At 41.7% G+C, this 13,886-nt stretch overlaps 2 protein-coding genes across 2 annotated transcripts in view; one reads left to right on the top strand and one right to left on the bottom strand.

Annotated features, from left to right (window-relative positions):
• The window catches only part of LOC122870258 (low affinity immunoglobulin gamma Fc region receptor III-like), a 1,099,642-nt gene that overhangs the window by 466,459 nt on the left and 619,297 nt on the right, over positions 1 to 13,886 (bottom strand). The gene's annotated exons all lie outside the window — the stretch shown is intronic.
• The window catches only part of LOC122870227 (butyrophilin subfamily 1 member A1-like), a 32,173-nt gene that overhangs the window by 16,401 nt on the left and 1,886 nt on the right, over positions 1 to 13,886 (top strand). Inside the window, exons 2-5 of the mRNA XM_044184255.1 lie at positions 11,312 to 11,414; positions 11,955 to 12,296; positions 12,877 to 13,158; positions 13,265 to 13,369. Coding sequence (XP_044040190.1) covers positions 11,321 to 11,414; positions 11,955 to 12,296; positions 12,877 to 13,158; positions 13,265 to 13,369 — 823 coding nt within the window. The 5' untranslated portion in view covers positions 11,312 to 11,320. The remainder of the gene's footprint in view (positions 1 to 11,311; positions 11,415 to 11,954; positions 12,297 to 12,876; positions 13,159 to 13,264; positions 13,370 to 13,886) is intronic.

Below are 13,886 nucleotides of genomic sequence, written 5' to 3'. Positions count from 1 at the left end.
CATACAGACATTTCGTCTATGAGCTGTGTGGTTTAGTCAGTTTACAACAGGAAGTCACATCTGATCAGGAGCGAAACACTTTTGGAGCACTGAGACAGAAAGAAGAAAGTATAACCAAACGAAAACGAAAATCAAATCTAGAATTAATACACGTTCAACCTAATTTTCTCTCGGTAAAGAGATGTTTGGTGTAATTTTTATGAAAACAACCAGACTAAGACTTTGATCTTTTTTAAATTCTCATTTTTATTTTTCAGGAGTCCAGGATGCTGCATCCAAACCATGAGTCCAACCATGGAGAGTCCTTCAGGACCCTCAGTGGGTTGCTTTTCCTCGTTCTTCTGATGCAGCCTTTTGGAGGTAATTTCCATGCAAAACACTCCGCTAACACACTGATAATAATAATAATAATAATAATAAAACTTTATTTATAGAGCACTTATCAAAACAAAGTACAAAGTGCTTCACAACAAGAAAAATAAAATAACACAGTGAATGACGAAATATAAAGAAATAAAACACATGAAATACAGAAAAGCAATAAAATAAACAGTAAAATAAACAGCCAGTTCACGTAAAATCAGGATATGCTTTCAGATAAAAATGTGTTTTGAGACGAGATTTAAACGAAGACACTGACTCAGACAACCTAATTTCTTGGGCAAGTTGTTCCAGAGCCTCGGGGCCCTGATAGCAAAAGCTCTGTCCCCTTAGTTTTCATCCTGGACTCAGGAACAGACAGGAGACCCCTGCCCGAAGATCTTAAACTACGTGAAGGTTCATAAGGGATTACAAGGTCTAAAATATAATCTGGGGCCAGGCCATGAAGAGCCTTAAAAGTAATCAACAAGATCTTAAAATCAATCCTAAAACCAACAGGGAGCCAGTGTAAAGAGGCTAAAACAGGTGTTATGTGGTCATACTTCTTGGTCCTGGTTAACAGCCTAGCAGCTGAGTTTTGTACAGTCTGCAGTCGTGTCAGAGCTTTTGATTAAGACAAGTGAACAGGCTGTTACAATAATCAAGGCGTGAGGAGATAAAAGCATGCACAACAGTTTCTGCATCACTAAGATTCAAAATAGATCGTATTTTTGCAATGTTTCTGAGGTGATAGAAGCATGATTGGACAAGCTTAGTGATATGTTGCTCAAAACATAAATTGCTATCAAACAGGACACCAAGATTTCGTGTAACAGGCTTGATATGTTGTGACAGGTTACCAGTGGATGGCAGTATTTGTTTAGTGATGTGTTGGGGCCCAATAACAAGGATTTCAGTTTTATTTGAGTTGAGCTGAAGAAAATTTATCGACATCCAATTTTTTATGTCAGACAGGCAGTCCTGCAGAGAACTCAGCATACTAAGGTCAGTGGGCTTGACAGGGAGGTACAACTGTGTGTCATCCGCATAACAATGAAAAGAAATACCATGTCTGCGGATTACATCACCCAAGGGAAGCATGTATAAGGAGAACAATATTGGTCCCAGAATTGAACCTTGAGGCACACCATACTTGATATGGGAAAAGGATGACTTGAAGTTATTAATGCTAACACAGAATTTCCTATTGGACAGGTAAGATGCGAACCAGTCTAGTGCAGTTCCAGATATGCCCACCCAGTGCCTCAGTCTATCTAAAAGAATGCCATGATCAATTGTATCAAAGGCAGCACTTATGTCCAACAGCACAAGAATTGAACACATGCCTGCGTCTGCATTCATTAAAAGGTCATTAGTGACTTTGAGAAGGGCTGTCTCAGTGCTGTGGTGTTGACGAAAGCCAGATTGGAACTTTTCAAAGGTATTATTGTTTTCCACAGCAGCAAGGAGCTGCTTAGATACAAGTTTTTCGAGAATCTTCGAAATAAAAGGCAATTTGGATATTGGGCGGTAGTTATCCAGGAGGGTGGGATCAAGCCCAGGTTTTTAAGACTGGCTGGACACAAGCTGTTTTAAAGAAATCAGGGACGCAGCCAGTAGACAGCGAGCTGTTAAAAATAATTTGTAAAGGGGCGCAATACAATCCATAACTTCCAATAGAAACCTAGTTGGGATTTTGTCCAGAGGACTGGAGGATACTCTCATAAGAGACATCATCTCTGCGAGTTCGGGCAGAGTAACAGCAGAAAAATTGCTCAAAGAATCCCTGAGCGGGTGATCCACATCTAAAAAGGCAGGATTGGGGGTGATATCAGATGATGTGTGCATGTGTCGGAAAGCAGAAGACACGAGTCAGCTTCTGACCAAAAGAAAAAAGGAATCCATTTCTGTAACGACGACTTCGTCAGAAGAGGCGATGAAAATCAACGACATTGTAATCATTCACATCAAAATGAATGCATCGATTTATTGGCAATATAACACATTTATTATAAAATTCTCAATCATTACATAAGTCTACAACTACACTTGTAGCTCTGTGAGGATATACTTGTCGTGTGGATGTCACGCAAGGGAGCTGAGAACACAAGGAATAGGACCAAAATGCAGACTTAGAGGCAGAGCAGATGCAGTTCATTAATTTAATCGGGGAAAGGTTTACACGTATAGTCAGGCAGGCAGAGGTCCAAATCGGGAGGGTAGTCCAAGGCAGGCAAACAAATCAGACAAGGAGCAGGCGATAAATTAAATCCAAAAATCCAGGCGAGGTCCAAGCAAATGCAGAAATAAATGCAAGAGATTCAGGAGAATCGCAGGAAACAAGGCTGGGACACCTGACATTTAAACCACATACCACTGCTGATGCAAAATGATAATGACAACGAACTGACACTGAACAAAAGAAAAAACCCGGACTAAATACACTTAGGTAGGGGAGACAACGAGACACAGGTGCAATTAATCAAGGCGGGGCCAACAATCTAAACTGGAGGGAAAAGCAAACAAAGACAGGAAGTAAAACCACAAGACACATAAGGAGAGGAGAACACTACAAAATAAAACCAGAAACAGGGCCAAGCGGAAGATATCAAGCGGACGGCCCGGGGGCTGGACAGGTGCGGAGTTGGGGAACTCGGGCAGACAGACCAGCGGCGAAGACCGAAACCATCTGGAGGTCACTGGAGGAATGCTGGCGGCACAGGCCAAAGGTCAGAAGGCGGATGGTCACTGGAGGCCGGCGGTGTGGCTGGAGAACAAGATTGGGGCCTGGCGACAGCGCAGCAGGACAGGAAACCAGCGACGTTGAGACTGGTAGGGGAGCCGGCGGAACCTGTGGAACAGGAGGGTGCTGCAGCAGCTCAGGCGGAGCTCAAGCGGAGCTTGTGGGTGCGGCAGCGGCCCAGCAGAGGCAGGGCTGTGGGGCGGCTGCGGCCCAGCAGTAGCAGGGCTGTGGGGCGGCTGCGGCCCAGCAGTAGCAGGGCTGTGGGCGGCTGCGGCCCAGCAGAGGCAGGGCTGTGGGGCGGCTGCGGCCCAGCACGGAGTCCAGGGGGCTTTTGTGGCGCAGGAACTGGAGACCGCTGTGCCACAGGAACAGGGCCAGAGGCAGAGCAGATGCAGTTCATTAATTTATTGCGGAGAAAGGCTTACACGTATAAGGCAGTCCAAGACAGGCGATAAACGAAATCCAAAAATCCAGGCGAGGTCCAAGCAAATGCAGAAATATATGCAAGAGATTCAGGAGAATCGCAGGAAACAAGGCTGGGACACCTGACATTTAAACCACATACCACTGCTGATGCAAAATGATAATGACAACAAACTGACACTGAACAAAAGAAAAAACCTGGACTAAATACACTTAGGTAGGGGAGACAACGAGACACAAGTGCAATTAATCAAGGCGGGGCCAACAATCTAAACTGGAGGTTAATGCTAATGCCAATATGCTAACATGCTCACAATGACAACGATTTGTAGCAGGTATAATTTTACCTTGCTCACTATCTTAGTTTAGTGTGTTAGCATGATTTTATTTTAAACATTTGCTAATTCGAGGTAAACACAAAGTACAGCAGGCTGTGTCATTAGTTTTGAAGGTATTTAGTCGTAAACCAAAGTATTGGACAAATTAAAGTTGTGACCTGATGGTGGCGCTAGAGGAAAAGTCAGACGGATTAATTCTCTGGGAACCATGAATGTCTGTAGAAGATTTAAAGGGAACCAATCTGATATTTTCAAGATGTTTCACAACCAAAGCGATGTTTCCCAAGAAACTTTCTTTATACAGTCAGATTCAGAGTGTGAGCTGCCTTTTATATTTTAGTTGTTACTGTACTTCAACCTGATACAGGACTGTTGATAGACATCCAAATGATGGCAGCAACATTTTACTCAGTCTCATACTCTCTGTGACTTTTTACAGTTAGACATAATGTCACGTATTGAGTGAGAAACAAAACTGTGGTCAACAAAAATAACAGAAGTAGAAAGAGAAAGAGACAAGACTTCTGCAAACACAGACTTGTTACAACACCATTTGCTGACCTGCAGTATATTTGTGCTTGAAGCTCAAAATGTGAGGAGTGCGAGTCAGATATAGACTCTGAAGCTCCAGAGGTCGGTGCTACATAATCTACGCACAACTTTTAGGATTTTGAAGGTCTTTCTTTTCCCTGTTTTTAATGGAGCTCTGATAACTTTACTTCTTATTTTTAGAATTTAAAATTTCATTTTGATGTATTATAACTGAGCTGCTGTTTCTTGTTTGTTCTTTCATTTTCCTTATAGCGCTGTCAGAGTTGATTTGTTCACATCAACCAATCGTGGCCCTGGTTGGTGATGATGTCATTCTGCCATGTCACCTTGAACCTCCCATCAGTGCCAGTTCTGAGAGAGTGGAGTGGACCAAACCTGGTTTGGACCCAAAGTACATCCATGTTCACCAATATGGACGACTGTTGTATCAGCTTCAAAATCCATCTTATAATTATCGTACAAGTCTGTTTGTGGATGAACTGACGAATGGAAACGTCTCCATGAAAATCTTCAGCGTGAAAATCTCTGATGCAGGAAAATACTTTTGCATCCTTCCATCAATACACGAGGCAGCTTCCATCCAACTCACTGTTGGTGAGTGAGACTTGCTGCCACGAGCACGAGGATGATGAATTTCCTTCCTTATAAAACATTTTTAAAGCTGATTCTCTGAACAGTTTGAAACCTGTATCGTGTGCAGCCATGTTTAGTCACTAGCAGTCTTCTTCTTCCTGCCTCTGCTGGTCCATTGCTGCGTTTCTTGGCACATTACTGCCACCTGTAGATCAGTGGAAAAATGTGAAACCAATGGCAACATTGTGCATCGTGTCACCTGCACAAAGATAAACAGGGACCCACTGATAAAAACATTGCTTCACAGCACTTACAGAGGTCAAGAACACCACAGGGTGCCTTTAAACTCCACATAATAACAGCTGATGGTGATGATTTGCTATAAAAGGTGGCAGAGAAGAAGACAAATGTTTTATGAGGTAGTAAATACATTCAACAAGTGTTTGATCTAAACGCAGTTTGAAATTCCTCCTCTTATCCTCAGGTGCTGTCTCCATGCCCATCATAGGGGTTGTCTCATATAAGAGTGGAAGTGCAGTGTTACAGTGTGAGTCTGCAGGCTGGTATCCAGAGCCTGAGGTGTTCTGGCTGGACAGTGAGGGAAAGCTCGTCTCTGCTGGACCTACAGAGACCGTCAGAGGTCCTGATGACCTCTATACTGTCAGCAGCAGAGTGACTGTGGTGAAGAGACACGGCAACAGCTTAATCTGTAGAGTCCAACAGCAGAACATCAACCAGACCAGAGAGACACACATCCATGTTCCAGGTCATAAAGAGTTCTAACTAAATTAAACATTTTGTCACTGTTTAAACTGTTGAGGTTTAGTTTGATTTAAAAGGTCATGCTGTTCTGTGTTTTTATCATTTCAGCTGATGTCTTCACGATATCTTTTAATTGGATTTGGATCAGCTGGACTTTTTTTCAAATTGCTGCCATTCTGTTCGTCTTATTAATATCATGTTGCAAGATTACTAAAAGTAAGTCACAATTAAAGTTTCCTCATTGTGTCTACTTATTGCTCTTTATTGGCTGGAGTGATATGTAGCAAAGCACCAATAGATTATATACTGTAGCACAATGTTCATGATTTAATATTAAAATATACAGAATGGGGAAATATAAAATGTGGTTCAGATGGTGCAGAGGTATAAGCACTCGTCCAACACCAGAGAGTGCTGGATACCTTGCAGCCTGCTTTAGGTTTGTTCAGGCTCCATTCAGCACAGCTTTCAGCGTTCCCACCTGTATGTCTTCGTCAATGCACTGGTGACTCTCACTGGTTGGTCTGGGAGCCTGTTCCAGACGAGGGTGAGATCAGTGTAACAAGAAAAACTGACCGTCACTAATCTGTGGCACTAGTCTCAAATGCTTTGTTCCTCATGTTGCAATGGAAAACTTAAATGTTATACCTGAAATGCTAGTAAATGTCTCTTCTCCTTTCATTTTGATGTAAAACATATTTTCAGCTCAACCATCATATTTCTGTTGTGCTTCTTTAGTTTCTTATTTTCACGCGTTTAATGTTCTAAGGCAAAACTACACGAACACAGCAAATTTTAACATTTCTTCTTCTGTTGGCACACAGGAATCAAGAGGAAACGGGAAGCTACAACTGAGAATTTAATATATCTGGTCAGGAAAGACGAACAAAATATTATGGCTGACAGTCCAGAGTCATCCAGACTGACTGGACAAATGGATGAACTGGAGAACCAGGGAGCAACTGGGGGAGGAAGAGAGACTGCAGACCAACATGAAAAGAGAAAGGCAGAACAAACAAATAAGCTACGAAAGACAGAAACGGAAAATTAGGAAAATGTAAAGTGTGAAAATGGAGGAGACACTTCAGCCTGTGAGGAAGATGGTGTTGATGGTGGAATTTCTGAAATCAAGTGAATTCAACAACAACATCTCTTTCAGAGTTTTATTGCAATATTCAAACAGACATTTGCAAATGGATTCTCCGCCTGTCGGCTGAGAGAACACCTTTACAAACCTGAGTCACCTGACAATGACACCTAAACAGTGCTGGTAATGGTAGCTTGAACACTTTCACGCAGAGATAAACAAATCAAAGTTTCGCCCTGTGTTCTCATCTGAAGGACAAACAGTGCTCATGCATGAAAGACGGTGTAGTCCCTCATTCGTCCAGCAGTGTTCTATCGTAGAAAAGGTTTCAGTCGTAGTCATCTGGACGCTGTTTTCAGAATCAACACGTTTCGGCTCCCATCCGGAAGTCATTCTCAATTGTGAAAAAATGGACCGGGAACTCAGAAATTTAAGCTACTCTGTGTTACATAAGCCCTGCCCTCAGGAAGGAGTCTACCTGAGTATCTGTTGATTAGCTATTTTCACCTGAAACTGACTTAATTGTTTCCATGATGGCCCAGTAATCAGTAATCAGGCCTATTGTTTTCTGGCTGCACCTCCCTCATCACTGTTAAGTACCTGATTAGCATATGATTGGCGTGACCAAGGTGCTAATACACTGTGGTAAACTTTGGGCAGATTGAATCTCAGACCACCATTTCTGTTCAAAGAGGGGTTTTCTTTTTTCACAAAAATGGCTTCCTTGACGCCCCGTTCAAACCAACTCTTCTCTCTACTTAGAATCTCCACCTCGCTGTCTTCAAATGTGTGGTTTGTAGCATGCATGAAACAGCCAACTTTTATAATAAGAGATCAGTAAGCTATGAAATCACACGAGAGTACAATAAGCTCAAAGAGTATAATTTAATTTTCAATTTAATTTTCATTTTTTATTATTTTTTTTAAATTAATTTTTTACAGTCATGGTTAGCTGAATAAATACTACGTATAAGTAGCTAATAAGATCATTTACACCTGAATTAATCAGATGGGTCAGAGGTGGTTTGAGTTTCTGGGGTGAGTTCAGCACCATGGACAGAGACAGCGGACGACCAGCGCCTGCTGTTATTTCACTGTAAGTTACTGTTTCTACTCTGTATGTCGTATTTATACATTTGTCTACACAAGCTGCCAGCTGGTGTCGATACTAAACATTAAACGTGATCTTCCACATCAACTGCAGAGACGTGGCAGGACTGTGTGTCAGTTTACTTCATGGCTCCTGATGTTATCCAGATGTTTCTGAACCTCAGACAGACTTTGCTTTGGCTTTGCTCATAGCTGTTCTTCATGTGTTGTCTGCTTCATCCTCTCTTATCTCCTCTTCCTCTGCATGAATGGTCTCCTCGTGAACAGCTCCACTGCTGGTGTAACCTCCATCATCCCGACCTCCAAATGTAGTCAATGCAAGCTCTATATGCAAACGAATAATAGATATGGTCAAACATACAGATAATATAAAAACAGTTATGGACAGTCTATAGCAGCCTCAGCACCATCTGTCACAGATGTGTGTACAAGACAACATGACTGAGGACCCAAATGCAGACACTGAGGCACAAAAAGGAATTTACTAAATCAGTGTTCATATTAACAGACTCACAGTCAGGCACGGGAAGGCAGTCCAAACAAGCAAGCAAAACCAAAAGAAACAGGCAGCAGGTCAGAAACAGACAGGTCAGAAACAGGCAGCAGGTCAGAAACAGACAGGTCAGAAACAGGCAGCAGGTCAGAAACACAGGTAAGAGACGTAATGTGGAAAATCAGTAGCAGGAAAACAAGGACAGGTAATGGGACAACATGCTTCCTCATTTTCATTTTCCAACATACATGAAAACCCTATGCAGTCAATTAAACACAAACAGTTTGGGCCTGGGGGAAGTGAGGAGTGGGACAGACTGAAGAAAATAAAAAGACCTGAGGCGGCCGTCATGATGCTGCTGAAGGAAGTGGATTTTTGCTGATCAGAAGCTGAATCCTCAACTGAAAATGTAAAGCAGGAAATGGGCATTATATGGCCCCTTTAACCAAAAACATAAACGAAATGAATGCAAACCTACAGACTCTAGTCAGAGGTGGACAGATATTGTGTTTGATATGGTTAAGATTTACAGACTCTGGGTGTCCTGAACCTCCTGAGCTGAAGCACGCTCCTGTCCTTGCGGAGATACAGCTCAATCCAGTATCTGAGCGGCTGCAATCTCCTGTTCCTGTGGAGCTGCAGCAGTCTTCAATGGCCGAGCTGCAGTTGTCTCCTGTTCCTCCTGAGCGGCAGCTACCACCAGTCTCAGAGCTACTGCAATCACCTAGCTCAGATCTGCAGTAGCCACCAGTTTCTGAGCTGCAGAAGCCCCCTGAACTCTCTGAGTTGCAGCAGTCACCTGAAACTCATCCGCTGCAGCATGCTCCTGCCGCTGCAGGATCACAGCCGCCACGTCCTGCCGCTGCAGCAGTCGCTCGATCTCCCTTAACCTTCTGTGCCGCAGCTGCCTCCTGAACTTCCTGTTGAACTGCAGCAGTCACCTTTTCCTGCGGAGCTGTAGCAATCTCCTGAAGTGGTCTTTGCTCCCAGCCCCCTTTTCGACCACAGGAGGGTTCCCGCCTTCGTCGCCCGGCCTCCAGAGGGCTTCTGCCTTCACCGTCAGTCTCCAGTCTGACGTCCAGAGGGGTTTTGTCGTCGGCGCTGACCTCCTGTGTTGCTCCACACGTTTGGTCAGCATGCTCTGCCCTTCGGCCCAACTAATATGGCCAACTAATACTTTTTCTCCCAGTCTGATCTTTCTTAATTCCTTTTGAATCCAGTCCCTTTCTTTATCTCCTCCTATATAACCTTATTTGTTCCTGCAAGAAGATGTTTGTAAACACAGCATGAACAGGGCTAAACTTTATATGAAAACTATTCTAACAAACTTCTTATAAGTCAAGCTTCAATTACATATGCTATGGGAAAAAATTACAGGCCGGGCTTTTGAGCAGCTCGTCAGTATGACACATCAATAGTGAAACAAACCAAAAGACTCAGAGAGGTCGACATAGGTTGACGTTTGTGGTTTTTTTATGTATGAAACCTTATAAAGTAACATATTCATACTTCCTTATTTCATGTCAGGCGAGAGCATCACAACATCACATTAGAGAGTTTGCAGTCGTCATACAGCAGGTAAGAGTTGCTTAAAACTTGTATGTTAAATGTTGGTTGTGTCATAATTTCATAATCTTTGACTGTTAAAACAATGTCCAGATTATTTCATGGACTTATTATTACTATTATTACTTATTACTTTTTATTAAAGTGGAGAAGTGGGTCCAGCGACCCTGAAATGTCCCTAGCAATAATTTTAATCAAAGAATGTAAAAATATAACCACTGTTGTTAGTAAGTGCCTATTCAGTGTATTTGGTACAGAAACGGATCTCCTTCTCTAATGCGTTTTTAAGTTTTGAAAGATTACATCCTCCCCTCATATGCCTCACAGTGGTTTGGTGACTGCCTACAGCCACGGCTCCTTTTTTACTGCCGAAATATATATGAATATGAATTATCAGCTCATACAACCACTGAATCTTTTGTAGTGATGAGAAGATCGTTTCGGTCACTCTCCGAATAATATATAACGTATCCCTTAAAGCTTGAATCTGGTGCTCCTCACTGTCCCACCAGCTTCAAGCTTTAAAGGATATGTTTAGATTAAGAAAAAAACAAAAAAACATTACACATAAGCGATTCCCTTCATGGACATTTAAGGCATTATTAGACTGTCAGGGATTTCCACAGTCTGCATAGATGCGCAGTTAGGAAGTCCCAAAACGTGCATGAAACTTTTGTTTTTGTTCAGTTCAAAACAGAAAGTCACATCAGAAGCAGAAAAAAAACATATCACACTGGTACAATCTATATATATACCTCATGTAATTGGCTGAAAACGAGGACATCTGATAGGACAATTCCTTTTGCAAAAAATGCATTTGTTAGTTGAGCCATGGCACGAAGTCTCAAAACACAAGTTCACAAATGACAAGCAGTTTGTAAATGCAGGTTCACCAGTTTGTATAAAAATTTAACATCGAACTATGTTTTTGATGAAAATGCAAATACTTTTAAATACATTTATATATTTTTATATTTATAAACAATGATACATATTTGTGTGCCATTAATACATAAATCACGAAATACATTTGTGAATGTTCTGTCTGATTCCATACAGACATTTCGTCTGTGAACTGTGTGGTTTAGTCAGTTTCAACAGGAAGTCACAACTGATCAGGAGCGAAACACTTTCGGAGCACTAAGACGGAAAATGAGAAAGTATAACCAAACGAAAATCAAATCTAGAATTACTACATGTTCATCCTAATTTTCCACTCCGTAAAGACATGTTTGGTGTCATTTTTATGAAAACAACCAGACTAAGACTTTGATCTTTTTTAAACTCTCATTTTTATTTTTCAGGAGTCCAGGATGCTGCATCCAAACCATGAGTCCAACCATGGAGAGTCCTTCAGGACCTTCAGGGGTTTGCTTTTCCTCGTTCTTCTGATGCAGCCTTTTGGAGGTAATTTCCATGCAAAACACTCCGCTAACACACTGATGTGTGCATGTGTCGTAAAGCAGAAGACACGAGTCAGCTTCTGACCAAAAGAAAAAAAAGAGTCCATTTCTGTAACGACGACTTCGTCAGAAGAGGAGATGAAAATCGATGACATTGTAATCATTCACATGAAAATGAATGCATGAATTTATTGGCAATATAACACATTTATTATAAAATTCTCAATCATTACATAAGTCTACAGCTACACTGGTAGCTCTGTGAGGATATACTTGTCATGTGGCTGTCACGCAAGGGAACTGGGAACACAAGGAATAGGACCCAAATGCAGACTTGGAGGCAGAGCAGATGCAGTTCATTAATTTATTGCGGGGAAAGGTTTACACATATAGTCAGCAGTAGCAGGGCTGTGGGGCGGCTTCGTTTTTAATGCAGCTCTGATAACTTTACTAAATTATTTCTTATTTTTAGAATTTAAAATTTAATTTTGATGTATTATAACTGAGCTGCTGTTTCTTGTTTGTTCTTTCATTTTCCTTACAGCGCTGTCAGAGTTGATTTGTTCACATCAACCAATCGTGGCCCTGGTTGGTGATGATGTCATTCTGCCGTGTCACCTTGAACCTAACATCAGTGCCAGTTCTGAGAGAGTGGAGTGGACCAAACCTGGTTTGGACCCAGAGTACATCCATGTTCACCAAGATGGACGACTGTTTTATCAGCAGCTAAATCCATCTTATCATAATCGTACAAGTCTGTTTGTGGATGAACTGACGAACGGAAACATCTCCATGAAAATCTTCAGCGTGAAAATCTCTGATGCAGGAAAATACTTTTGCATCCTTCCATCAATACACGAGGCAGCTTCCATCCAACTCACTGTTGGTGAGTGAGACTCGCTGCCACGAGCACGAGGATTTCCCTGAAATCTAACAAATGTGTTGAATGCATTTCCTTTCTTATAAAACATTTTTAAAGCTGATTCTCTGAACAGTTTGAAACCTGTATCGTGTGCAGCCATGTTTAGTCACTAGCAGTCTTCTTCTTCCTGCTGCGTTTCTTGGCACATTACTGCCACCTGTAGATCAGTGGAAAAATGTGAAACCAGTGGCAACATTGTGCATCGTGTCACCTGCACAAAGATAAACAGGGATCCACTGATAAAAACTTTGCTTCACAGCACTTACAGAGGTCAAGAACACCACAGGGTGCCTTTAAACTCCACATAATAACAGCTGATGGTGATGATTTGCTATAAAAGGTGGCAGAGAAGAAGACAAATGTTTTATGAGGTAGTAAATACATTCAACATGTTTGCAAAGGTTTCAAGAGGGTTTTTTTTTTTTGGTCTTTCCCTAAAAAGTGCTTCTGTAGTTTAACAATGATACAAATCAGTGACATGTCTTATTTGCTGAAGTGTTTGATCTGAACCCACTGTTCTAAATTCCTCCTCTCTTATCCTCAGGTGCTGTCTCCACGCCCATCATAGAGGTTACCTTAAATAACAATGGAAGTGCAGTGTTACAGTGTGAGTCTGCAGGCTGGTATCCAGAGCCTGAGGTGTTCTGGCTGCACGGTGAGGGAAAGCTCGTCTTTGCTGGACCTACAGAGACCGTCAGAGGTCCTGATGACCTCTATACTGTCAGCAGCAGAGTGACTGTGGAGACGAGACACGGCAACAACTTCACCTGTAGAGTCCAACAGCAGAACATCAACCAGACCAGAGAGACACACATCCATGTTCCAGGTAGGAAAGATTTCTATATCAATTATACTTCATATTGACAGTTTTAAACTGCCGAGGCCTAGATCAATTAAAAATGTCATGCTGTTCTGTGTTTTTATCATTTCAGCTGATGTCTTCACGGTTCAATCCTCTTTTGAGTGGATTTGGATCATCGTCCTTTTTTTTTGCATTGTTGCTTTGCTGATCATTATCATCCCACCGATCAAGAACAGTAAGTCACATTCAATTATTTTCCCTTTTTTTATGTGAAGTTACTGTTAGAGCTTTTTTTTTGTTGTTGTGAAATGAAATCCCAAAGTATCAATAAAACAAAGACCAGAATGTTCAGGATTTAAGATTAAAATATACTTTTGATATAGTGTAGGTGAAATGCAAAAACTGAATGGGGAATTTAAAATGTGGTTCAGATGGTGCAGAGGTATAAGCACTTGTCCAACACCAGAGAGTGCTGGATATCTAGATAGATAGATAGATAGGCTCTTACTTTTATTGATCCCAAACTGGGAAATTCTTGTTTTACAGCAGCAGGTTATCCAGACATTGCAATAAACATTAATATCACTGAACACACAAACTGGATAATTAAGAAGGGAGAGCTGATCTGCTGGAGTCCACACTGCAATGTTTCAGTTCAACCACAAGAGGGCACAACAGCCTTTCTGACAGGCAAAATACTCAACATGGTTTCCTTTAAACCACAGTCTAACCATTTAAATGCACATGTCATT

The sequence above is a fragment of the Siniperca chuatsi genome, linkage group LG22 (assembly GCF_020085105.1).
Source record: "Siniperca chuatsi isolate FFG_IHB_CAS linkage group LG22, ASM2008510v1, whole genome shotgun sequence".
NCBI lineage: Eukaryota > Metazoa > Chordata > Actinopteri > Centrarchiformes > Sinipercidae > Siniperca > Siniperca chuatsi.
The sequence above is the reverse complement of the archived record's forward strand: the minus strand, read 5'-3'. Positions and strand labels throughout refer to the sequence as shown.